Source organism: Notolepis coatsorum (assembly GCF_963971535.1).
Source record: "Notolepis coatsorum genome assembly, chromosome: 2".
Classification (NCBI taxonomy): Eukaryota; Metazoa; Chordata; class Actinopteri; order Aulopiformes; family Paralepididae; genus Notolepis; species Notolepis coatsorum.
This window is the reverse complement of record NC_140166.1, coordinates 69,065,677-69,093,176: the sequence shown is the minus strand read 5'-3', so window position 1 is coordinate 69,093,176 and position 27,500 is coordinate 69,065,677. Positions and strand designations below refer to the sequence as shown.

At 44.7% G+C, this 27,500-nt stretch overlaps 1 protein-coding gene across 1 annotated transcript in view; it reads left to right on the top strand.

The window, feature by feature from the left end:
• phkb (phosphorylase kinase, beta) overlaps positions 1-27,500 on the top strand; it is a gene marked incomplete at its 5' end in the record, with an annotated part of 318,550 nt that overhangs the window by 271,744 nt on the left and 19,306 nt on the right. Inside the window, 9 exon segments of the mRNA XM_084307537.1 lie at positions 7,587-7,691; positions 9,873-9,955; positions 11,132-11,222; positions 14,309-14,367; positions 16,516-16,681; positions 17,470-17,551; positions 18,444-18,501; positions 23,730-23,820; positions 25,998-26,203. Coding sequence (XP_084163663.1) covers positions 7,587-7,691; positions 9,873-9,955; positions 11,132-11,222; positions 14,309-14,367; positions 16,516-16,681; positions 17,470-17,551; positions 18,444-18,501; positions 23,730-23,820; positions 25,998-26,203 — 941 coding nt within the window.

The following is a 27,500-nucleotide window of genomic DNA, read 5'->3' as shown; positions in this document are numbered from 1 at the left end:
AAGTCTGCTAAGAAGCATAATTATTTATTATTATTTTATTTCATTGGGGTTTTAGCCCTAGTTGCACTTTTGTTGCACTTTTGTGTGTTTATTTCATGTTTTTTAAAAGTGCATGAAAGATTGTGTATTACTCCTCTCCTCTCTTCTCCTCTCCTCTCCTCTCCTCTCCTCTCCTCTCCTCTCATTTACATTTTACATTTAGTCATTTAGCTGACGCTTTTATCCAAAGCGACTTACAAGTTCTGTACGACAAGCCATCAGGAAGGGCACAACTCTATCAGCTGAGCAACAATGTTCATCAAAGTGTTGAGTGCTACAGTGTAGGTTAGTTTATTAGGACAAGTGCATGACAGTACGGTTAGTTAGGGTTAGATTTTTTTTATTGTTTTTTTTTTTTTTTTTTTTTTTATTCATATAATGGTTGAAGAAGTGCGTCTTTAGTCGACGGCGAAAGATTGGACGTGATTCGGCTGTCCTAACTGGGGTGGGTAGTTCATTCCACCCATTGTGGGGGCAAGGACTGAGAATAGGCGACTTCTCTTTGATGACCCTCCCGGAGCTTGGATAGGAGTAGGTCTGAGGCGGCCAGAAGATGCAGAGCGTAGGGGTCTTGAGGGTGTGTAGTTAGAGACCATTGACCGGAGGTAGGCGGGAGCGGTTCCCTTTGCCGCACGGTATGCTAGGTCGAGGGCCCTTGAAGCGGATTCGTGCAGCAATGGGGAGCCAGTGCAGGTCCCTAAGAAGTGGGGTGACATGGGCCGTATCGGTAGGTTTGAGATCAGGCGGGCTGCTGCGTTCTGAATGAGTTGAAGAGGCTTAGTGGCAGTGGCCGGGAGGCCAGCGAGCAGTGCATTGCAGTAGTCGAGGCGGGAGATGACTGTTGATTGGACGAGGAGTTGGGTGGCTTCTTTTGTCAGGAAGGGGCGTATCCTTCTGACGTTGCTCAGGAGGAATCGGCAGGTTCTGGTCGTCGCTGCGATGTGAGCAGAGAAGTTCAACTGGTCGTCGAGGACAACACCAAGGTTCTTGGCGGTCGGGGACGCAGTCACAGCTGCATTCTCAACTGTGATTGAAAGGTCGGTTAGGGGGGAGGATTTGGCCGGCAGGTGGAGCAATTCTGTTTTGCTTAGGTTCAGTTTGAGGTGGTTGGACGTCATCCAGGCTGAGATGTCGGACAGACAAGGCCGAGATCCGCTCAGAGACGTGGATATCTGAGGGAGGGAAGGAGAGGGAAGAGTTGAGTATCGTCGGCATAACAATGGTAGGAGAAGCCATGAGACGTGATAATGTTACCCAGTGATTTAGTGTAGAGGGAGAAGAGAAGGGGTCCTAAAACCGAGCCCTGGGGGACACCCGTCCGCAGGGGGCGGGTGGCCGACAGGGTCCCTCTCCATGACACTTGGTAGGAGCGGTCATTGAGGTATGATGACAGCCATGTCAGCGCAGAGCCAGCCACTCCCATTCCCTGCCGAGGGCCGCAAGGAGGATCTGGTGGTTGACTGTGTCGAAGGCTGCAGATAGATCTAGGAGAATCAGGACAGAGGAGAGGCCTTTCGCTTTTGCTAAGTGAAGTGCCTCTGTGACCCTCCCCCTCCCCTCCCCTCCTCTCCTCTCCTCTCCTCTCCCCTCCCCCTCCCCTCCCCTCCTCTCCTCTCCTCTCCTCTCCTCTCCTCTCCCCTCCCCTCCTCTCCGCTCCTCTCCGTTGGAGGAACTATACCAACAATAAGGTGCAGACCATTCTATCTCCCGAGGGAGTTTCCCTTGTGTCTGTTGACTGCCGTCTATATACCCCGCCGCAAGCTAATGGCCTGGACGGACGGACGGACTGTGCGGAGCCGCTAGCAGGCAGAGGAACTAGCATCCTGAGCTTGTTTCAGTCGTGGCGTCCGGGGCCACTTTTTTTGATCGTTATTATTAAAGATTCAAACTTTTTAAGGATTCGGCCTCAATTTGGATGAGTATATGCTGAATCGGTCTCTGTTGGATTCTGTGTGTATAACTAGGATGTCCGATATTATCGGCCTACCGATATTATCGGCCGATATCGGCATTAAAATGTGATATCGGAAAATATCGGTATCGGTCTTAACATTTTTCTATTTATTTTTTTACATTTCTATAGAAATGATGTCTGATATTATCGGCCTACCGATATTATCGGCCGATATCGGCATTAAAATTAAAATCGGTTGATATCGGTATCGGAAATTAAGAGTTGGACAATATCGGTATCGGTAAAAAAGCCAATATCGAGCATCCCTATGTATAACTGTATCCCAGTACAGACTCCTCGCTCCTATGCCAACCAGAAGCCCTGGATTAACGCCTGAGGTCGATCGAGGGAGTTTAATTTTTTTTTTATTAATAATAGTGCACATTAATCAACACCTTCAGTTTTCACATCAATGTATAAATGTGCCAGAATTAGCTAATGAGCTAGTTTTCATCTGTAGTCCCCGCCTACCATGCATGTGATGTGGGAGGAAACAGGGGTACCTGGAGGAAACCCACGCGGACACAGGGAGAGAACATACAAACTCCACACAGAAAGCCCCCTGCTGGGGTTCGAACTCAGGACCTTCTTGCTGTGAGGCAGCAGTGCTACCCACTGTGCCACCGAGCGCACCACTGCTGGGGGACAAGGAATGCTACCAAGACATCCAGGTGTAACTAACGGAGAGCCTCCAGAGCTGCTGAAAGATAATACAGGGACAAACTGGACTCTACAGGGACAAACTGGACTCTACAGGGACAAACTGACACTACAGGAACAAACTGGACACTACAGGGACAAACTGGACTCTACAGGGACAAACTGGACTCTACAGGGACACACTGGACACTACAGGGACACACTGGACACTACAGGGACACACTGGACTCTACAGGGACAAACTGGACTCTACAGGGACAAACTGGACACTACAGGGACAAACTGGACTCTACAGGGACAAACTGGACTCTACAGGGACAAACTGGACTCTACAGGGACACACTGGACACTACAGGGACAAACTGGACACTACAGGGACAAACTGGACTCTACAGGGACAAACTGGACTCTACAGGGACAAACTGGACTCTACAGGGACAAACTGGACACTACAGGGACAAACTGGACTCTACAGGGACAAACTGGACACTACAGGGACAAACTGGACACTACAGGGACAAACTGGACTCTACAGGGACACACTGGACACTACAGGGACAAACTGGACACCACAGGGACAAACTGGACTCTACAGGGACAAACTGGACACTACAGGGACACACTGGACACTACAGGGACTAACTGGACACTACAGGGACAAACTGGACACTACAGGGACACACTGGACACTACAGGGACAAACTGGACTCTACAGGGACAAACTGGACTCTACAGGGACAAACTGGACACTACAGGGACTGGCGGAGGAGGTGGAGGAGGCTGCGGCCTCCTTAGGGATTCCACACCTGAGCCCAGGATGACTAGCAGCACCTCTGCCCCTCTCTCTCCCGGACGCTTTTTAACAACCTTCATGCCCCGCTTTGAAGCTGATAACCTGGAGCCAGTGGCCGCAGCACACTGCTCGGCCAGTGAAGTCCATCTGCAGGGGACAGAGGCGGCTGCTGTCAGTAACACTTTTAAAAGGGTTGAGGCTCATAAAGGCGGCTGGCCAGGGCTCATAAAAGCGGCTGGCCCCAGCAGGCGGTATCCCCTCCCGTGTCCTCGAGACCCGCTACACTCAGCTGTTTCTACTGACTTTATTTAACCTGCGTCTGGCATTACAATGCCCCTTATTATAATGATTATTGACCTGTTGCTTTGACCTCTGTTAAAAGAGTGTAGGTTTATATTCTATATAAAATGTAATATCCCTGCGACCCGTGACCCGTTATGGTTCTTCGCCCGCGGTCTCGATATATCTGCAGATGCGCTGCTGTGTAGGACACCTTGAGAAGAAAAATAGCTACGCCAGAACGTTTATTGATTATAGCTCTGCTTTTAATACAATCGCACCATCATCCCAACTGGTGTTTAATTACTCATCGTCTGGGCAACTCGGCCCCACCTACCTCCTCCAGGACCTCCTCTCCCCCCCATCGACCTGCATCCAGGTCACTCACTCAGGTCTGGCAGTTAAAACCTCCTCTCCATCCCACACACACCAGGCTGTCGACCATGGGGCACCGTGCCTGTTCCACTCTGGGGCACCGTGCCTGTTCCACTCTGGGGCACCGTGCCTGTTCCACTCTGGGGCACCGTGCCTGTTCCACTCTGGGGCACCGTGCCTGTTCCACTCTGGGGCACCGTGCCTGTTCCACTCTGGGGCACCGTGCCTGTTCCACTCTGGGGCACCGTGCCTGTTCCACTCTGGGGCACCGTGCCTGTTCCACTCTGGGGCACCGTGCCTGTTCCACTCTGGGGCACCGTGCCTGTTCCACTCTGGGGCACCGTGCCTGTTCCACACTGGGGCACCGTGCCTGTTCCACTCTGGGGCACCGTGCCTGTTCCACTCTGATGCACCGTGCCTGTTCCACTCTGGGGCACCGTGCCTGTTCCACTCTGGGGCACCGTGCCTGTTCCACTCTGGGGCACCGTGCCTGTTCCACTCTGGGGCACCGTGCCTGTTCCACTCTGGGGCACCGTGCCTGTTCCACTCTGGGGCACCGTGCCTGTTCCACTCTGGGGCACCGTGCCTGTTCCACTCTGGGGCACCGCGCCTGTTCCACTCTGGGGCACCGTGCCTGTTCCACTCTGGGGCACCGTGCCTGTTCCACTCTGGGGCACCGTGCCTGTTCCACACTGGGGCACCGTGCCTGTTCCACACTGGGGCACCGTGCCTGTTCCACACTGGGGCCGCGTCTGTGGAATCAGCTGCCGGGGTCCGTCAAGGCCTCAGTCTCCCTTGCTGCCTTCAAGGCCAGCCTTAAAACCCATTTGTTTTACTCTGCCTTCCACTAGGGCCTGTTTTTTTTACTGCTATGTCTTTTAATTTTTATGTTTTAATTATTTTTTCTTTTACTTTTAAACCTTTTGATTTTTCCTTTTGCTGTGAAGCACCTTGAGATCTAAAAGTGTGCTATATAAATTAAATTTATTATTTATTATTATTTAAAACACACTCATCTACATTACTCACACCAAGCCCTGGCAGCACATCACCCCCACCTAGGGCTGCAACTAACGATTATTTTGGTAATCGACTAATCTGTCGATTACTTTTTCGATTAGTCGACTAATCTAACGATTATTTTTGTCATTCGATTAGTCGACTAATCTAACGATTATTTTTGTCACACCCTCAATCTCTGCTTCCTGTGGGCATGGCTCCTTCTCCAATGCATGTTTTACCTCACATGCTCAAGTCTGCACACCTGTGAATGTCACCCTGTTGTCCAGTCCCTCTGCCTTAACAGTTAACTTAACATAACATGATGATCCCATAGCAAATTTAAATAATGACTCATTGAATTTGGATCTTAAGCAACTTTCAATCAAAATGTATTTGAACAATACAACAATCACTCATAACAAGATAAATAAATTAAATAATACAAATTAAAGTGGAAGTGTTTAAATAACAAACAAAAAAATTATAAAAAAAAAAAAAGTATGACTAATCGACGCAAACATTCTGCGTCGACGAGTTTTTATGATCGACGTCGTCGATTATGTCGACTAATCGTTGCAGCCCTACCCCCACCCTCATCCACCTCCACTGGCTCCCAGTCAAGTTCCGTATCTCTTTCAAACTCCTGCTCCTCACCTACAAGTCCCTCCATGCCCTCGCCCCCCGATACCTATCTGATCTCCTCCACCAGCACACTCCATCCCGGAACCTCCGATCCTCCGATCTGGGTCTCCTCTCCATCCCTCGCACCAGGTTACGGACTTTCGGGGACAGAGCCTTCAGCGTGGCGTCCCCTACCCTCTGGAACTCTCTGCCCCCTGAAATCTGTAACGCCCCAACCCTGGACACCTTCAAAACACACCTCTTCACCAAGGCTTTTCCCCATTAGTTAGTTAGTTTAGATTAGGTTAATTATCCCTTGCCTGCCCTCATCCTCCCCTTTTTTCCCTTTTTCCCTACTGCCCCATTCCCCTAGCCCTGTTGATTGTAAAGCGACCTTGGGTTTCATGAAAGGCGCTATAGAAATTTGATTTATTATTATTATCATTACATTAGTTGCCTCAGGCCTGCTGTCTCTGCCTCCTGTTGTACAGTCAGTTTACACACGACTGTGTTGCCAAACCAACAACAACAGCAGCATTGTCAAACGTGCACATGACACCAGACATTGTTGACTTCAGAACTATTCAGAGACAATCACATTCATATTTCCAACAATGGGTCATTTGTTGACATTTCTTATCATTTTAGATTTCTTGGTAAACACATCTCAGACACCCTTTCATGGTCTCTCAGCACCAAGAAATAGGCCGTACTTTAACACAGCAAAGACTACAGTACTAGGCCGTACTTTAACACAGCAAAGACTACAGTATATTCTGAGGCACTTCAGGAGTTTTGCCAACAAGCTCTTGTGACCTTTTTCTGGCCGTACCATTGAGAGTGTCCCGACAGGCTGTATATATCACAGTGTGGTTTGGCAACCGGACTCTTCAGAGCTGTGTTTACTGTGTGTTTTTATAGCTGCTACAAAGGACTGTAAAGACAGCAGCGAAACACTTACAGTACACCACTCGCTGTTTCCGCTCCTTCCGTCTTATAGTAGCATCAAATCACACACCGCCCCAGTTTCTTTCCACAGGCATGATGCACCCATAATGCACTTCACACATTGTTGTTTTGCGTGATATGTAATGTTGTCATGTACTGTATTATTGTGTACATAGCCCATGTAGTGTTTGTGTTGTTTATTTTAGACAGTGTGTCCTTTGTGTTGAGGCAGAGAGAGCCAGATCACATGTATTCCATTGTATTTTTAATACATATGTCAATAAAGTTGAACGTGGTGAACTTGAACTGCAGTTTGTGTTGTGTGTGTGTGTGTGCGTGTGTGTGTGTGTGTGTGTGTGTGTGTGTGTGTGTGTGTGTGTATAGTGTATGTCCGCATATATGTATGTACCTGTACATGTGTGCCTGTGTGTGTGAAATGAGAGACTGAGAATGAAAGATCAGAGCATGTCTATGAATGTGGATTGGAGCATGTTTTTTGTTGTACTGGCTGTTTGTGTGTGTGTGTGTGCGTGAGTGTGACTTTTCACAGGAGTGTGTACATAAAGAGATTGTGTAGCGGCCAGGTGTGTATTCCCTTTCTATCTTAGGATTGATAGCTTGTTTTATGGCCTGCCCAGAATAATGTATATCTGGCTACTTGCAAGCCATCCATCTTCTAACACAGTATGGTGTGTGTGTGTGTGTGTGTGTGTGTGTGTGTGTGTGTGTGTGTGTGTGTGTGTGTGTGTGTGTGTGTGTGTGTGTGTGTGTGTGTGTGTGTGTGTGTGTGTGTGTGTGTGTGTGTGTGTGTGTGTGTGTGTGTGTGTGTGTGTGTGTGTGTGTGTGTGTGTGTGTGTGTGTGTGTGTGTGTGTGTGTGTGTGTGTGTGTGTGGATTCATGCGTGGCTCCCTCCAGATTTATCGTATCCTGGGTAAGACCGTGGTCTGCTATCCCATAGTGTTTGATCTGAGTGACTTCTATCTGTCCCAAGACGTTATGCTTCTGATTGATGACATCAAGGTGAGTGGGGGGTTTACTCACGTTACCCTACGGTTTACTACTTTTTAGGCACTGTTTCTTTTTCTTCTTCTCTTTCTTCTCCTCCTCCTTCTTCTTCTTCTCCTCCTCCTCTTCCTCTTCCTCGTCCTCCTCTTCCTCCTCCTCCTCCTCCTCTTCATCTTCATCTTCCTTCTCCTCCTCCTTCTTCTCCTTCTCCTCCTCATTCTTCTCCTCATCCTTCTCCTTCTACTTCTCCTCCTCCTTCTCCTTCTCCTTCTCCTTCTCCTCCTTCTTCTAATTCTTCTTCTTCTTCTCCTCCTATTTATTCTTCTTCTCCTCCTTCTTCTCCTTCTCCTTCTCCTTCTCCTTCTTCTTCTTCTTCTTCTCCTTCTTCTCCTCCTTCTTCTACTTCTTCTTCTCCTCCTTCTTCTTCTTCTTCTTCTTCTTCTTCTTCTTCTTCTTCTTCTTCTTCTTCTTCTTCTTCTTCTTCTTCTTCTTCTTCTTCTTCTTCTTCTCCTTCTTCTTCTTCTTCTTCTTCTTCTTCTTCTTCTTCTTCTTCTTCTTCTTCTTCTTCTTCTTCTTCTTCTTCTTCTTCTTCTTCTTCTTCTTCTTCTTCTTCTTCTTCTTCTTCTTCTTCTTCTTCTTCTTCTTCTTCTTCTTCTTCTTCTTCTTCTTCTTCTTCTTCTTCTTCTTCTTCTTCTTCTTCTTCTTCTTCTTCTCCTTCTTCAGCAAACAGTTTGTTATTCTGGCTTGGTTTTATGTAGGGATAGCCAGGACTTGTAGTTGATTTGTACATGTTGTCTGTATTCCTCTGTACATACTATCTATGTTAAGTAGTACATACTATCTATGTTAAGTAGTACATACTACCTATGTTAAGTAGTAGATGTTAAGTAGTACATACTACCTATGTACTGGATGTTAGAGTGACCTCTCTTCTACCCAAAACAACGTTGACCTTCTACCTGAAAAGCTAGACACAGACCTAAAAAATGATATGATTTTTTTGGGAAACAGTGTGGAAAGGAAGCCAACCTGAGTATGACATAAGACTATGACATCTCTCAGGGGATGTCCACAGCTAGGTGGATCCAGGGGCTTCAGGGGGTTCCTGAAGATTCAGCTTTGTAATACTTGGTAAAGGATCTCTGAAAACCGGGGCCCCTGTACTGTGTGATGGGGCCCCTTTCAATCAAAAGCATGAACTGTGTCCCTTGAAATTATGCAATAATTATACACAAGAATCCTGGAGCTCTGGGCCTCTGGTGGTCTGTGGGCCGTGGAGCATTAAGAAAACAGCTCCATAGTTGAACAGAGAGTATAATAGAGTATTGATTAAGTATAAGCGCTCAAGTCAAGTTACGATGTAAAACAGCAGCATGGCTTAATCAGGGGATTTGTCCAAGATTAGAATGTGCTCTCCATTCTAAGATACTTTGTGAATAGAGACCCAGAACCCATTAAAAGGTTTCTTTGTCCTGGGAACAAGGTTGTTTACAAGACGAGGGCACTCTCGACATCCACGATCATCCAACAACCAATACAAAAAGGAGTGTAGTTACAGAATTGAATCGATTTCTCCATGGCAACTGAATAGACGGGGCGTCAAATGGCTGTTATTTGTGGGTGTGTAAATGTCCAGTCACCGCAATCAATACATGTACTGTAGTAGGGGTTGCGTTTGTTGGAAGAAAGTGAAAAAGGGGTCATATGACTAGGGATGTTCGATATTGGCTTTTTTACCGATATCCGATATACCGATATTGTCCAACTCTTAATTTCTGATACCGATATCAACTGATACCGATATATGCAGGGTTTCCCCCCCTCCCCCAAAAAACGGAATAATTTCAGGTAATTAACATTACATATCTCTTGTCGTGGAATTAACACAACATTATGCATACTTTTCACAATAAATAAAATTAGAATTTGTTCTTACTTGCTTACTTGCTTGCCTTGGTAAATAAAGGTTAAATAAATGTAAAAAAAAAAGATAAAAATTACAACATAAAAAAAAAAAATTAAACCGATACCGATCATTTCCCATATTACATTTTAATGCCAATATCGGTAGGCCGATATTATCGGACATCCCTACATATGACCCACGCCAGCCCCTGACCAGGTCCATTCCTCGATAACTGACTTGATGGGTAAACACCAGGTATGCCATGTTTCCCCCCCCCCCCCTTTGTACAGAACGTCCTGCAGTTCATCAAGCATAGCTGGAAGATGCAGGGACGCCCGCTCTTCCTGGTTCTGATCCGAGAGGATAACATCAAGTAATACAACACACACACACACACACACACACACACACACACACACACACACACACACACACACACACACACACACACACACACACACACACACACACACACACACACACACACTCTCTCTCTCTCTCTCTCCCTCTCTCTCTCTCTCTGTGTCATGGGCATTGGGCATTGAGGATAAACTAACTCAGCCCCACCTCTCCCAGCCCACCGTTATCCTTCTCTTTCTTTCTTTCTTTCTTTCTTTCTTTCTTTCTTTCTTTCTTTCTTTCTTTCTTTCTTTCTTTCTTTCTTTCTTTCTTTCTTTCTTTCTTTCTTTCTTTCTTTCTTTCTTTCTTTCTTTCTTTCTTTCTTTCTTTCTTTCTTTCTTTCTTTCTTTCTTTCTTTCTTTCTTTCTTTCTTTCTTTCTTTCTTTCTTTCTTCCTTCCTTCCTTCCTTCCTTCTCTCACTCTTTCTCTCTCTTTCTCTCTCTGTACCATTTGGCTTCCTCGCAGGCGGGCGCCTCAGTGTCCGCCTGCTGATTGGGGGTTAATGCATCTCATTTGTATCACTGAAGCCCTGCGGTTAGACCGGTCGCGCCGCTATTGACCGCCACCCAAAGTGCCGTATGTTCAATGTGTTGCGACCGCTTACGCAGCCACAGCGAAGCATCTGTAATAATGAGTCAATGGGGTCTCGTGGAAACCGCTCGATAGTCATCAGTTGAGTATCGATTTGGATGATGAGCTATTATGGGCGGCGACGGTATAGAACTGAGATGGCCTGTGCTGATTGAGTTACGTAATGTCACTGTCCAGCAGATCTCCAACAAGTTGACGTCTTGAGGTAATCGGGGGAAAAACTGGCCCATTTTCTCCATTGGCACACTTTTTTTATTTTTGTTTTGATCTGGCAGAGGAGTAGAGGTGAATGCTCACATCACTTTGTACTGCGGGCTGGGCTGGCTAGAGGAAGTGATAACTGACCCGACACGTTGCTTATTGACAGTGTTCCAAGCTCCTAAGAGGCTCCTCGTCAAGCGTTTGACAACACCAGCTGTCAGTTACAAGAACTAGATAAATAAACTGGGCTGTACTCAGAATGACATGAACACAAACGATGTGCACCGAGACTGTGTGTGATTTAGCACTATTGTTCAATGCGAACGGCATTGAATCCTGTGGACCTCCCTGTCACTAGGGGGAGCCGTTTCAACCCAGTCCTGGACATGCTGGCGTCATTTAAGAAGGGCAACATCGGCGGGGTCAAGGTTCACGTCGACAGACTTCAGGTCAGTTTCTTCCCATTTGTGAATTCGTTCATTCTTTATTTCTAATTGATCGTCCGAATTTTTTTTTTACCGTGCCCGTCTCAGAATCATCATCATCATCATCGTAGTGTGGCAGATATCTACTCACTCAAGTGTTTCTACATTTGTAGTCGTCAGTAGTGGTATCTGCAGCCTCAGTGGTGGAAAGTAACTAAGTATTTTTTACTCAAGTACTCTACTTACCGGTAAGTACGATTTCGAGCTACTTGTACTTTATGTGAGTGTTTTCATTTTATGGAACTTGTACTTTTACTCCACTACATTTCAAAGGAAATATTGTACTTTTTACTCAACTACATGTATCTGAACTCATCAGTTACTAGATACTTTGAAGAAAAAGATTTAGCATAGAAAACATGGCAAAAATGTATGAAGATTATATACTTACTTTCACATTTGAAGCCTGTCAACTTCAAGAGCAGCATAACTGGACCACATACCACTTTAATATGACCTTTAATCAGAGCAGCATAACTGGACCACATACCACTTTAACATGACCTATAATCAGAGCAGCATAACTGGACCACACACCACTTTAACATAACCTTTAATCAGAGCAGCATAACTGGACCACATACCACTTTAACATAACCTTTAATCAGAGCAGCATAACTGGACCACATACCACTTTAACATAACCTTTAATCAGAGCAGCATAACTGGACCACATACCACTTTAACATAACCTTTAATCAGAGCAGCATAAATACTAAAGTACATTCAATAGCAAATACTTCTCTACTTTTACTTAAGTAGAATTTGAGTGGAGGACTTTTACTTTTACCAGAGTACTATTTTATCTGGGTATTTCTACTTGTACTTAAGTAAAGGAACTGTGTACTTATTCCACCACTGTGTAGCCTACACGGTGTGCTAACAAACACACCGACTCCTCTGGGGATTATAATTAATATATAATTATATTATAATTAATTATAACTGTCTGTCGTATCCTGCCGTGTATGTTGCTGAAAGGATTTGTCAGACATTTTCTTTTCCCATGCGCTGCCTCAGCCAGTCTCGTCGGCGTGTATAGGAACGGGGCACCCACGGTTGATGTCATAAAAACGATATCTATCTATCCCACAACACAAAGCATCTACCATCCTTTTTTCGCCGTTAGCAAGCACGGGTGCGAACAGTTTGCTACCAAACATCAGAGTTTTTCTGTCGGCTTGTAACACGAAACCAGACGGGCAGTTGAACGGAAGGCTTTACTGAAGTCAAACTCAAAAAACCCAAATGCACCTTGAATGCAACACAACAACAGCCTGCGGGCACAAGCTGGTATAAACTAAACTAGATGCTCAAGGCTCTGTGCAGTAGCTGTGTCTTCTGGAGAGCGAACTCGATCCCGAGCGCTGAGAGACAGCAGGGAGAGGCTCATCGAGGCCCAACAACAGGTGCGCCGAATCGTCAGTAATGAGCCGCTCTCTTTTCTTGATCCTCTGATCACAACTACTGCTTTCTTCGGTGAAACACACAGTCCTACGCAGAGCTGTCTCCGTGCCTGTACGTCACAGACTCCAGAGCCTCTCTTGGGAATCATCTCTTTACCTTTTTCAACACATTTTTGGTTCTCATTTATAAAAGAGACTAGAAATATGGGGGAAAGAATAACATATTATTATTTATTCAATATGTTAACACTTTCAGCGCCAGAGGTCGCTGTGTACCGTGTGGTAAGAAGGCCACCGCTTTAAAGAATGGGGATACATGGCGGTGTTTGCAGGGCTCAAACTATATTAAATAGCATAGCTATGGATATAATAACATTGCCCATTTGACATCTATCGTTCAATTTGTGAAAAAAAATAAAATTCATCCATACATTCCCGTTTTATACCGTGGTGAATATGAGTATAGTTTTAGAGTAATCCTGTCTAATCCCAGAAAATGCTGCTATGCAGCATTTAGTGCATTTCACAAAAAACTGTGCCGTTTCTCGCCTGTATCAACAATCAACCTGAAATCAATGATATATTATAGGTATTATGTTTCATCATGAATGCATGAAAGGGTGGGGGGGGGGGTCGTTTTTCTATGCTTCGATCGTCACCAACGGAATACGTTACACACACACACATTACACACATACGTTCGGATCGCGGAGAAGGGATTCTTAGATCAACGCAAGATTTATACCTTATAGCCCTTACCTTGACTAGGATGTACTCCAAAAAGAATATTCCAATTATCTGATCGCCATTCCAAGTATTGATGTCGATCGTGTTGCCAACATAATCCACCTAAGAACATGAGTGCTTGATTCTCCTCAATCCATGTGTTATAAACGCTTGTCCTGCGCGACAAGGAAAACCCGGACTGGACTTTTTAGATCAACGCACAGCCCAAGCCAGAGTGTTTCAAAGGATGCGCAATACCGGCCGCAAGGCGGCAGGCGGCGGTATTGGACGTTTGCGATCTCAGACTCATTCCCAATGATAACACAGGCTCCCGCGATGGATTATGAATGGGAATATCGAATAAAAGAAATAACGATAGAAAACCCGAGAAATCTCGGGGTCTGGCGCCCAACGCATGGCGAGTTAACCCGGGATATCTCGGGTCTGGCCCCGAATGTGTTAAAGGATTTTTTTTTTTTACAGAGTAAAGGTAGCACCGGTTAGTTTACTTCCTGTTTGGGCAGAGATGTTTGACAGTCGAACGTCATCCAACTCTCTGCGTAGGAGTGTTGGTCAAACTACATCTTTTTTACCCTCCTATCATAAGCGTTGCTTTCCTTGGTCAAGCTAGGAGGGGGCGGGGCTTGGGATAGGTGAATGATCAGATTTACCACTCCTCCCACAAGGGCAGGACACGGACCTAGCTGTGTAACATTTGGTGGTAGATGACATTAGCTTAAACCTTTGATAATTAATGTTACGGTAACAGCAGAAGAGGATATATTAAATGCTTTGCATTGTGGGGTAGATTAGGACTGATTACATCATAACGTGGGGGCAACCATACGTAATTTATTTGTACAAATCCTTTGTTTTCCTGTCTTTCTATGCTTTGGTTTTACCGTCGGAACCGTCCAGACCCTGATATCTGGGGCCAACGTGGAGCAGCTGGACTTCCTGCGTGTCAACGAGGCAGAGTAAGGGCTGCTTTGACCTTTGTCCTTTGACCTTTGTCCTTTGTCCTTCTGTTAATTTCAAGGGATTGTTCAGGTTTTTGCTTTATGATGATGACCTGCGGACTCCTTTCCGTCCATCGAAAAAGCACTTTTCAGCAAGATTCAAGAGTTCTATTTGTCACATACTGTACATACACCAGACATGTAGTGAAATGTGGCGATGCCCGCAAAAAAACAAATAATAAAATAAAAATAGACGTGATAAAAAAAAAGTTATAAAAATTTAATACAATGCTAAACGTAAGAAGTAATAAGTAATAATATACAAATATACAGTGGGTTCAGAATATTGCTCAAATGTATACAGTTGGTTTTTTAAAGTGACCTTTTTGTAGTGTATTATGTATGTAGGGTGTGTGATAGCCCCTTTCATGACTGCGATGCAAGCCAGGGGCTCGAATACGCAGTCACTTGTCACTTAGTCACGTAGTAGCCAGGTTAATTTGCACCACCAAGCACTGCTTAAAAGCTAGCAGTCGGTCCAAAATATATCGGATATAAATTTCAAAGGTACCCAGCGTTCCATTACCTCACCTACAAATCCCTGCACGGGTTGGCCCCTTACTACCTGACCAACCTACTCCACCCCTACTCTCCAGCACGAGGCCTCCGCTTCTCCAACTCCGACCTCCTCACCATCCCCCGCACCAGGCGTTCCACACTGGGAGACTGAGCTTTCTCTGTAGCTGCCCCCAGGCTGTGGAACTCTCTCTCCCCCTCCATCCGAGGCTCTGACACCATCAACCTCTTCAAAACACACCTAAAAACCCACCTGTTCACACTTGCCTTCACGCAACACGGCCCTGCTCCCAAGTAGCCCACACCTGACTCTTTTATTTTAAGCCACAGATCCCGTTGTTTTGTTTTGTTGTTTGTTTTTGTTTTGTTTTCTGTTTTTTGTTTGTTAATTTCAACCACTTCATCCAATTGGACAGCACCTTGCTTCCTTTCTTTGTCTTATTTGTTTTTTCCTGTTGTTACTATACACATATATTCATAATTTTTATTTTTTCTATCTTATTTTAAAAAAAATATTTTTTCCACCCTTTCCTTGTACAGTGTCCTTGAGTCTGAGAAAGGCGCTTCTCTCTTAAAATCCAATTATTTATTATTATTATTATTATTATTATTATTATTATTATTATTATTATTATTATTATTATTATTATTATTATTATTATTATTATTATTATTATTATTATTATTATTATTATTATTATTATTAGTGTTTCACACACACACACGTGGCAGGGTTTGAAAGCTTGGCGTTGCTAATAAACATTTTAAATAATTTTTATAAACTGGTCAACACTGCATTATTTCTGGCATTGGGTGCATGATGTGTCTGCGCTGTGATCACGAAGCAGCCAAATACGGAAATACAGCAGTTTTGAGCAGTGTTGACCAGTTTATAAAAATGATTTAAAATGTTTATTAGCAACGCCAAGCTTTCAAACCCCGCCGCGTGTGTGTGTGAAACCCTAATGGAACGCTGGGTACCTTTTGAAATGTATATCTGATCTATTTTGGACCCACCGCTAGAAATGGTGGTGCAAATTAACCTGGCTACACCTGTGTGTCTATGTCTTCCGAAGAGAAGAGCCAAACAGTTAGCAAGATATTGCTTAGTGTCAGCTATTATTGGCAGCCGCGCAATTTGGAGAAGACGCTGCTATCTGTACCCATGAGCTGTATGCTACTGTCTGGTTCATCATCCTGTGTGTGTGTGTGTGTGTGTAACTTTAGTTGCCATTGTCAATTTGGGCACGAATGTATCAGAATAACCCACAATGTACAAGTGCACTGATAATATTTGTGTCCTTTAAACATTGTCTTTATGTGGACATAAATAAAGATTCTAAATGTGTGTGTGTGTGTGTGTGTGTGTGTGTGTGTGTGTGTGTGTGTGTGTGTGTGTGTGTGTGTGTGTGTGTGTGTGTGTGTGTGTGTGTGTGTGTGTGTGTGTGTGTGTGTGTGTGTGTGTGTGTGTGTGTGTGTGTGTGTGTGTGTGTGTGTGTGTGTGTGTGTGTGTGTGTGTGTGTGTGTGTGTGTGCGTGCGTGCGTGTGCGCGCGTGTGTCTGCTTGCACAATCGTGGTGTGTCCCCCCAGGATCCCAGAGTTTAAGAGCTTCGAGGAGCTGGAGATGCCCAAGCACTCCAAGGTGAAGAGGCAGAGCAGCACGCCCAACATCGCCGACCTGGGTCAGCAGCAGCCGGAGATCGACATCGCGGAGTGGCAGGACAAGTCCACCGGCGAGATCATGCTGAAGTTCCACGTGAGTAGTGGACGAGGGCGGGGAGGGGGGGCGAGGGGGGGGAGGCAGTGAACCATCACACGGAGCAGCTGTAGTGAAGTTCTGAACGCTCAGGGCGGCGACACTCTGGATAAACCAACAGGAATCCTTGTAGCACTCTAGCAGTAGCAGGCTGCTGACTAGGTCCAGAAAATATTGCCACATCACTCCCATCTTAGTTTCCCTTCACTGGCTCCCCATCAAATTCAGAATTCACTTTAAGGTTCTGGTCATCACCTATAGAGCACTCCTTGGTCAGGCACCTGCCTACATCTGCGACCTAGTGCGCCCATACACCACGAACAGATCGCTCAGGTCGTCTGATCAGGGCTTGCTGGCTATCCCCCGGTCTAGATTGAAGACAAAAGGGGACAGAGCATTCGAAACCGTGGCCCCCAGGTTGTGGAATGCTCTGCCCTTGGACCTTAGATCTGTGGTCTCTGTAAACACTTTTAAAAAGCAGCTAAAGACTGTGCTGTTTAAACAGGCGTTTGGCGAATTATGCTCTGTGTAAATATTTTATGTCTTTTTTATCTGTTTTGGCTTTTCCTGATCTTTCACGTTTTTTATTATTTTCTTTTACCATGCTGCTATCTTTTGCATTTTATTGATGTTTTTACTATGTGAAGCACTTTGTGACCCTGATGTGTGAAAGGTTCTATATAAATAAACTTTACTTACTTACTTACACTCTGAATCTCTGTATGTCGGCCATGATGAGTGGCGATATATAAAACACACTCACTCACTTTGACCTCGTCTGTTGGCAGGACTGTGACTGTCTGGCCAGTCAGGCCCAGCTGGCCTCCCTCCTGGTCAGGAAAGAGGGAGAAGACTTCCTACTCAAAGACGGTAGGCGTCAGTGTTAGCTTGTACTGTTATGGGCCACCATATAGTAATGTCATCACCAACCACACCAAGCATTATTAAAACAATTATATATATAATATTAACATCTAGTATGGTATATATTAACAGATAATAACAATAACTTTATTTGTTCATACAAGAATTGTAGCTCAAAGTACTTCACAGCAGAAAAAAGACAGGCACAAAATTAGCACATAAAGTGTAGACATAATAGGGGGGGGTGGCCGGGTAGCGCAGCGGACTAAGCGTCTGCCTACCACCGCAGAGACAGTGGGATCGAATCCAGCTGTCAGCGGTGCCTCCGGCTTGGTCGGTCGTCCGTGCTGACACAATTGGCAGTGTTTTGGCGGGAGGGAAGCCGGTGGCGTGTATCCTGGTCGTTGTAAACAGCGACTCCTACAGGTCGGTCGGGGCACCTGCACAGCGAGGGAAGGATTTAGGAGAGGCAGTGTGATCCTTCCACACGTTACACTCTCCCAGTGAGAGTCCGCGCTGCCAGGTGAAAAGAAGCGGTGGGCTGGCTGCACATGTGTCGGAGGAAGCATGTGATAGTCTCCGCCCTCCCGGACCGACGGTAGGGGGTAGAGTGCGCAACGACCAGGAAGGGGATTGGGAATTGGCATAACGACTAACATTGGGAGGGGAGAAAAACGGAAAAAGAAGGGGAAAAAAAGATAATAAAAAAAATAAAAAGAGTAAACATACCAAAAAACTCACCATTGTGATGGTTCTTGCTCCTGTAGCCATGTTCTGGGACAGGTCGTTTTCCAGCCCTGGTTAATGAGGCATGTTGTAGGCCATATTTTTTCAATTTAAAAGTGATGTTCTTTGTAATACTAATATACAAGTGATACAACATTATTTCTTTTCCCAGAGGGCATGATGGATGAGCTGGAGAGGATCTACAGGATAGCTGGGAGCAGGAAACTTTGGTCTGATTCCTCTTTCTCTCTCTCTCTCTCTCTCTCTCTCTCTCTCTCTCTCTCTCTCTCTCTCTCTCTCTCTCTCTCTCTCTCTCTCTCTCTCTCTCTCTCTCTCTCTCTCTCTCTCTCACACAAACACACACACTTATTCATTATCCGATGATACACACTTAGTCAATTTGATTTAAATCCTGTGACATTATCTGTTCTTTACCTGTTCTCCCTTGTTTGTCCTTTTTCACACAATCACACCGTGTTGTTTACATTTCGATGCTAAATAACTCTCGATTTAAACTGGCAACGCTAGGCTGGCAGTACGCCAGACTGCTTCCATTATCAAGAAGTTCGCTGCATCTATTGCCCCTCACATCACCACTATTCTGGTACAGGGGAAACAGGTAATGATGACGTTCAGATGGAGTAATGCTACAGTAGTTAGCGGCCTAGCATGAGAGCTGTGTGGTCATTGGCTAGTTCGCTAGTTAGCTGCCTAGCATGACAGCTGTGTGGTCATTAGCTAGTTAGCTAGTTAGCTGCCTAGCATGAGAGCTGTGTGGTCATTAGCTAGTTAGCTAGTTAGCTGCCTAGCATGAGAGCTGTGTGGTCATTCGCTAGTTAGCTAGTTAGCTGCCTAGCATGAGAGCTGTGTGGTCATTAGCTAGTTAGCTAGTTAGCTGCCTAGCATGAGAGCTGTGTGGTCATTAGCTAGTTAGCTGCCTAGCATGAGAGCTGTGTGCTCATTAGCCGACTGAATCAGTATCGATTTAAGGCTGCATTAATTTATGCTCGGTGGTGGGAGGTTGGGAAACACGTCGTCTCTGACCTACGTGCGTTCCAGCTACTAAGTCGGAAAAACATGGATGCTCACGCTAAACATTGTTGGCAATTTTTTCTTATGATTTGTCTTGCATGAACTACAACAGTTTACAACGGCATATAGTTGCTAATATACTTACAAAATGTACTCTTAAAACGGCTAATTAACAACATTAACGTTTAAATACAATGTGGGTGGCCTTGTTGAAATGACGTTAAATGACGCTGAGCCTTGAACCGGGGGTTGAGAAATCATACCCGAGTTTGCGACTAGGAACCGAAGAGTTGACGTGCCATTTTATTAGATTTTTCTTGGTAGGAAGTCAGACTTTCCAACCTCCGAGTTATAATCAAATGCAGCATAACGCCTCAGCAGTATTGCTTGCTTTTTTAGCAAGTTACTACACTTTTAGCAATGCCATTGTTGATTAACCTGCATACCTCAGGTTCATAACAAGATGGCTAACACACAGTTGTGAGTTAGGCCAAGCTAGCAAGGCTAAGCTAACACTGGATTGGAAGTGTACAGTAGCTTAGTGTCCTTGCATTCTCTCCATTAATTAACCACCACAGACGGGACCTTTTTTCTTTTGCAATAGGTCTAGAATGGTCGGAATGGTCCTAGTTTCCTTTACGGACGGTTCATGCTTTTCCTGTAGACATAATTTCCTGTGTTTGATGGTTTGGTTTGGTTCTGTATTAGGTGCAGTTGCCTGACTTGACAGCTCAGCAAGCTTTTTCTCCCCAACGTCGTTGTGAATGTTTGCTTTTGTAATTAATCTGACTTCCCATAGAGGGATTCAATTATTGTGCAGTGAAAGAGGTCTCCACCTTGTTCTGAAACAGTGTCAAAACTCTGTTCAATTTCCTTTCTTATTTATTTAACATGGACTGGTAAGTGGAGCTTGAAATGGGTTCCTCAACAAACCACCAATGGCTCCACATCATACCATAATAACATCATACCATGCCCTCTGAATATTATTATTATTATTATATTTATTATTTTACAAAAGGTGTCCCATTATAGGCCCACTTATGCAGGTCCAATCACTGAATTATATATAGGTTACGGTACACAGTCTAAGCACGATTCGTTTTCACAATATACAATAAGGGTGATACAATTTTATCCAGAGCTCCATTATATGCATAATTTCACTGATAGTAAAATGTTATTATTACACAGTATATAGAGATTTGAATTGAACCCTTGCACTTTAGAGCCATATAAGTCTGTTAAATCTTTTTGGACAGCCCATGTATTTGCAGTTGTGAAGTTAATCTAAAACCACTTGTGAGTGTGAAGAAACGACTCAACCTCCACTGTCTTTAACTTCAACACGACACTCTTAACCCACCATCTTTAAAGTTTGAAGACATTGTTCCTCTGAAAACGTAAAAATAGACTTATATGGTTCTTGGTCTGAGGTCCTCAGCTACAGACTGAAGAGGTGTGTGAGGCAGCAGGTCACAGGCCGCCTGCCGTGAGGGGCCTTCGGAGGGGCCCCGTCAGCACAGACACAGGGCAGATGGTGCAAACACATAGATGGTACAAGCCAGAGCGGATGGATGTAGCTGTTATGCCAGTGGGGGGGGGGCGACAGTGGCTCGGGAGGTAAAGCAGTCGTCCGGTAATCCAGAGGTTCCCGGTTCGATTCCCGCTCCTCCCGGGCAGTGTGTCGAAGTGTCCCTTGAGCAGGTTGGCACCTTGCATGGTCGCTTCTGCCGTCGTGAGTGTGAGTGAATGTGAGGAACAAATTGTAAAGCGCTTTGGATAAACCTCTAACCTTTATCCCACCGCTGCCCCAAGCTTAAATCAGCCATCCCCACACACCGCAGTGGGCATTCTTATTTCTGCTCACTTATTAATAAACAAACGATTGCCTCCTCTCAAGCACCACTTTTCTCTTCAGCCATTACATTTAGTCCTTTAGCTGAACGCTTTTATCCAAAGCCACTTACAAGTTCTGTACGACAGGTCAGCAGGAAGGGTACAACTCTTTCAAGGTTCATTATGTTTCTTTATTCATTTCGTTCAGTCGCCTCTCTGTAAGGATGTGTCTCCGGCTGAGCTCCCTGACTGCATGGCGCTCGCCGCGTCACGCTCAGCTCCTGTCTGTCGCTTCTTCCTAACGAGACCCCTGCAGGCGGGAGGAGTCACCCGGCTGGCTGCAGTCATTCCTGTGAATAATGCAATCAGAAAACGTGTGAACATTAAACTGTATGCTGCAGCGAAGCTTAACGGATCCTTTTGGCAATGAATAAAAAAATTAAATAAAAGAGAATCTAATAGTGAAGACGAATTGCAACGTGTGGATAAAGGCTGGATAGAAAGCGCTGAGGTTAAATACAAGAACGGCGAATCGAATTCAGGGACTGAATTTGGGTTTTTATACTAACACATGATTGATTATTTAATTAGGTGAACGCCTCAGCTCTCCGTTTAAAAAGTGTGTAGGTTTAGGGTGTTTAAATCAAAATGAATGGAAAGGATTCACCCGTTTGTTCTTTTTTACAGTCGGAAGCAAAAGCTAGAACTGAATATTCAACTGTTCCGTGTCCCCGCCGAGAGGCTGGGGAATTGACTGGCAATGACGCCAGGGACAAACCATTCCTTTCCATAAAGATGTTTATTCTTTCTCCACAACATGTTTTATGCATTTTTTTCAGAAACATGAATCAGCCCTTAGATGCGACATTGAAACAGGATATATTATGATTTCGAAGATACAAACACTTATTTTGTAGTTTCCATATGGATCACGTACGTCTGCACATAATGTCACGTTTCTCGACAATAGAGGCCTAGCACGGAATGTTTATGCAGTTGGCACTTTCCATAGAAAAGGCATAATTGCTGTGCAGTGATACAGTAGGTAAACCATTGTGAAAGCATGCTGATCCACTGACTTGTTTACAAGATCAAATCAATTCAAAATCCAAATGATAAAAATGTTGCTTATATATTTCTCATATCACATAGCAACCGTTGTTTTGCACATAGCAACCAATGTCTTTTCCAAAATGGTGAAAAACTGGGCCTTCTAAACATTTGGTGCAAGGCCTCTTAAGGTTTAAGTTTATTTAAGTTTGTTTAATTTTTTATTTAATTTTTTTTACCCAGTGTCAGTGCACATTAATCAACATCTTCCGTTTCCACATCAATGTATAAATGTGCCAGAATTAGCTAATGAGCTAGTTTTCATCTGTAGTCGCTGCCTAACATGCATGTGTTTATGATGTGGGAGGAAACCCAAGCGAACACAGGGAGAACATGCAAACTGCACACACAAAGGCCCCCTGCTGGGGTTCGAACCCAGGACCTTGTTGCTGTGAGGCAGCAGTGCTAGTTTCTTAGCATGAACACATGTAGAATACCACACATACTTATCTTTCCATTTTTGGTTGCTATAAGAATTAAGCTGGAGCTATTGGAAATTTATAGGAACAAATCCACATCTAGCCAAATCGTCCTAGTTGTTCTTTCTTCACTGTTATGATTATAAGAGAGTAATTTCTGAATTTAGTCTAGCCCTATTTCCTTCTCACAGGCGATGTGATTGATCGATAAAGTCTCTCTCTCTCGGATCAATCCGTGCTTTGTTTCACATCGGACCCCCAGAGGTCTGGCAGTAGCCCACAGAGTTAATGTCAAATACGGGGGACACCTTTCAGTCTATATAGAAAGAAAAACTCCCGTTATACTCCCAAGGTAAAACCAAAAGCAAACATAACGCTGCAACAGTATATTTGACGTGTTTACGTCATCGTTTTGAAGTCAAGCCATCGCTGAATCCTTTACTTTGTGCTGCAAGTTCACGTTTCAAGTTCAAGTTTCTTTATTAGTTGTCATACAAAAATACAGAATACTTTTATATGAAATGCTTTTTTCTGTTTTGCTCCTGAGAGTGTGCTAGATAAAAATAGATAAGTATAAAATAGAAAGTCATTGCTACAGTGCCACGGTTACTTCCTGGTTAGTTGCAGCAGAGAGTGAAGGATTCAGTGATCATTTTGACACTTGAATTCCCCTACGGCTAGACAAGACTAGACTGTCGTATGGGTGCAAACAAAGTGTTGGGATGCTGGCCGTAGACTGAACCCCCCCCCCCCCCCCCTCCGTTACTTTAGATTCGTTTTGTGGCTACTAGCAAGTGCTGGGTGTCGAGTGTGAAGCATGCCATGGATTAAACCGAGAGAGAACTCCCGTTGGTCAAACACATCGTCGGCGAGAATCATTTGAAGAGGATGAGCTGTTTGGTGCAAGGGAGACTACGCTCTCGTCACTGGGAACGTTTTCACGACGACACTGACCCATCCTCTTCTTATGATTCTAGTCCGTGAGTAGGGAATGAGGCTAGATGTCCTAAATTCTGAACTTACCCCTTTAAGGTTGTGCTTGTGCTTCTGTCCACCAGGTCTGTTGTACGTCTTGCTGCCAGTCTCTTAACAAAACTAGTGGACAGCCTTGCCCCCAGTATTACTAGTGTGTTAGTGCATGGCAAGCAGGTAAGTGGAACCATACAACGTGGGGGCTAAACAGTCCAACTGTCCCTCTGTTGAACCAATGTCACGTTGAATGGTTATCCAGGGGAGGTGACATGGTGTTAATGTTCACTGATAAAAAAAAAAAAAAAAAAAAACAGAATTGGAAATAATGTCTTATTGTGACTTTAATATGAATACAGTGCATCCAATACTCCCCATGCATCCTATGGAAGGCGCTTAAGAGTTGGATGGCGGCTTGCTTCGTTCTTCATCTCGGCTGAATTTCTGTCGCGTGCGCCTACCACCCCCACGTCGTTCAGCTTTATTGAGGCTGCCAGTTTGAACGCACCTTGTCCCTTTAACGCTACGTATATTTATACACTCCCGTGTGACAATTCATTACGTTGCCACTCAGGAGTTTGTCTGATCCCAGTTCCTCGCCGGGTTAGCTGCATCGTTTCATTCCTTTAATGTGTGATCCAGAGATTAGACCCCTTCCCGAGAGTGTTTCGGTTATCTCTCCGCTTGTTTTTTTTACCTTCCGGGAGAGTTTTTAGGCAATTTATTAGGTTGAATTAGCTCAAGGGGTGAATCTGCATATAGATTGCATACCCGGAGGGAAGTGCTGATTTTAGAATTTCGAGGCAGGGCGGTCTCCTTCTCCCATACAGTTAGCAGCTCAGTCGGAAGATATACAGTATGGATTCCTTCCCTCCTTAGGGGGATGAGGATGAGGATGAGGATGAGGAAGGCTAACTAGGGATGGAAGTTGGCCGTACATGCGCTGCTATTTTTTTTGGGGGGGGGGTGTATCTGTAAAGTAAACAGGGAAGCAGCAAACGTCGTTCGAATTAGAGCTTGAAGATAACATTTAGTAATGTGATATGATAACAAAGTTACTAACCGTAATGTTCACCACGTCTAATGTTGGCTAACCCCAAATTTGCCGCCTTGAATCCTCTAACGTTAATCATTCATCGTATGTTAACATCACTTATACTTATAATATACCTCATGCCTTCACACGACTTTCCTTTCAGTAAAGCAAATTTGCAAAAAGAAAAAAAAACATATATTGATGTTTTGATCAGATTAAGTAATTTGGAGACGGGAGATTTGTACTTCAGATTGCAACTTTTGTGTTTTGCGCCCCGGACGTGATAGGCCAAGCCCGTTCAGTGGTCTGTCATAGACCTACCAGGGGGAGCTAGAAACCGTGGACAGACCACTGAACGGGCCACAACCAGAGAAGGAACAGGGATCCTGGATGTTTATGTTTATGTTTATTAGGATCCCCATTAGTCATCATCGACGTGTTGACTATTCTTCCTGTGGATGTGATAGCCTCACTTTTTTTTTTTTTTACATCTGCAGACTTTCTGTAGTTTTGATTACAGTTCCAAAAGTTATGAAATGTCAACAATATGATTTTTCCATAATATATAAAAAAAAAATCCATACGCAGTAGTTAAATCTGTTCCCCCTCCACTCAGGGTAGCTTATTACCAGGTTTGTGTTTTAGATTTTTAAAGATGAATGGATCTCTTTACCTAATGTAACTCTTTAGACTAACAGATTCTAACATCAAAAGCCACATTTCTTTAGACGTAGCCAAGAAGATAAAAGCACAGATAGCAAAAGTGTTGTTTTCTCTGAGTCGGTACTGAATACAAAATGAGCAATCTGGAGAACTGTAACACCCCCCCCCCCCACTCTTTATTGTTAAGAGCCCAATTTTATAGCCTGGAACAAAGGAAGTGCCAGTAATTGGAACATGGAGACCAGCACATCACGCTGTGTGCTACAATCGTGTGCACGCACACACACACACACACACACACACACACACACACACACACACACACACACACACACACACACACACACACACACACACACACCCACACACACACACTGAGCATGTGTGTATACAAAGCTGACAATTACACTGCACTACAAGTAAATCCTCTAATGGTATCCGTGTCTGGTCTCCTCTCTCTCTCTCTCTCTCTCTCTCTCTCTCTCTCTCTCTCTCTCTCTCTCTCTCTCTCTCTCTCTCTCTCTCTCTCTCTCTCTCTCTCCCTCTCTTCTCTCTCTCTCTCTCTCTCTCTCTCTCTCTCTCTCTCTCTCTCTCTCTCTCTCTCTCTCTCTCTGCCGGCCGGCCGGCGCACATGTCCGTGCCCGCGCCGCCTACACAGGTGACCCTGGGTCGCTTCGGGCACGAAGAGGAGGTGATCTCCAACCCGCTGTCCCCCGGGGTGATCAAGGGCATCATCTACAGCAAGTGCTGCCCCCCGGGGGGCGAGCGTGAGGCGGCGCTGCAGCAGGAGCTGGTCATCCACATCGGCTGGATCATCTCCAACAACCCCGAGCTCTTCAGCGGCATGCTCAAGATCCGCGTCGGGTAGGAAGGAGGGAAGGGAGGGAGGGTGTTGTTGTGCCCCGGCGGCGCACTGGCGTCTGGGTGCTCCGTACGTACGCGGGCGTCGTGTGGGCAGTGAGGTCGTTCCAATGAGGTTAAAGGAGGAACACGCCAACATTTGCGGAGATTTTGCTTACCGTCTCTTCTCCAGAGATGATGATGATGATGATGATAATAATAATAATAATAATAATATAATAATAATAATAATAATAATAATAATAATAATAATAATAATAATAATAATAGCTTCATTTTATATAGCGCCTGTCTTTTTTGAGGGTGTTTGATTTGATTTTGATTTGTCTCGAACATAGAAACATAAAACAAGATTAAAAAACAAAAAGGTAAATAGTCAAAGACTATTTCCATACAATAAGTGTTCGAGAAGGAACAGGGGGGGAAGTAAAACAACGTATCAAGCCCTGCCCCTTCCTTACAATATTTGACATTATATAATTTAATAAAAATAATATAACAAATAATGAAACATTTATTAAAAGTACAGTTTTTTTTTATATATCCAAATATCCAAATGAGAAAAAATATGTATTAGGGCAGTCACATTACTGCTCAAGCTCCTCTCTCTTATATGTGTCCATAAGTGCTTGTTTATAGCTACCTTTAAATCGATTGATATTTTTGCTTAATTTCTTTTGTGTCTTATGTTCCCCCTGGGGGTCCTATGTTCCCCGCTCCATCTAACATGCACCATCTACACCCTCACACAACTCTGTCTCTGGTGTTCTTTTAGGAATAGAAGTTTAACGTTTGAACCACACACACACACACACACGCAATCAATAGCCTATACCACCTAGCCAACAATATTATTCTCTTTCCTCCAGAAAAACATTCTCAATTCCATTAGTAGTCGTTGCGGCGACTACTAACACACACATTTTATTAAGCATTGATTTTGGCAGTAGGTTAGGCTGCCTCCGCGGCCCACTCCATGGCGCTCACTGGCCCACTGTTTGAGAATGGCTTATCTAGGACCCGGGGAACATAGGACCCTTTTTTTTCGGGAGCAGGGAACATAGAACCCGGGGGACCACATAGGGATGACCACAAGGAGGGTGTTGTTGTTCCGGGCGCACTGGCATCCGGGGGGCGTTTCGTTCACGGGCGTCGTGAGGTCGTTCCAATGAGGGTTAAAGGAACACGCCAACATTTGGTGGAAATTAGCTTACCGTCTTCTCCAGAGAGAGAAGAGGGGATCATCCCTATGTTCCCCGGGTCTATGTTCCCCGGGTTCTATGTTCCCCGCTTTGATTGA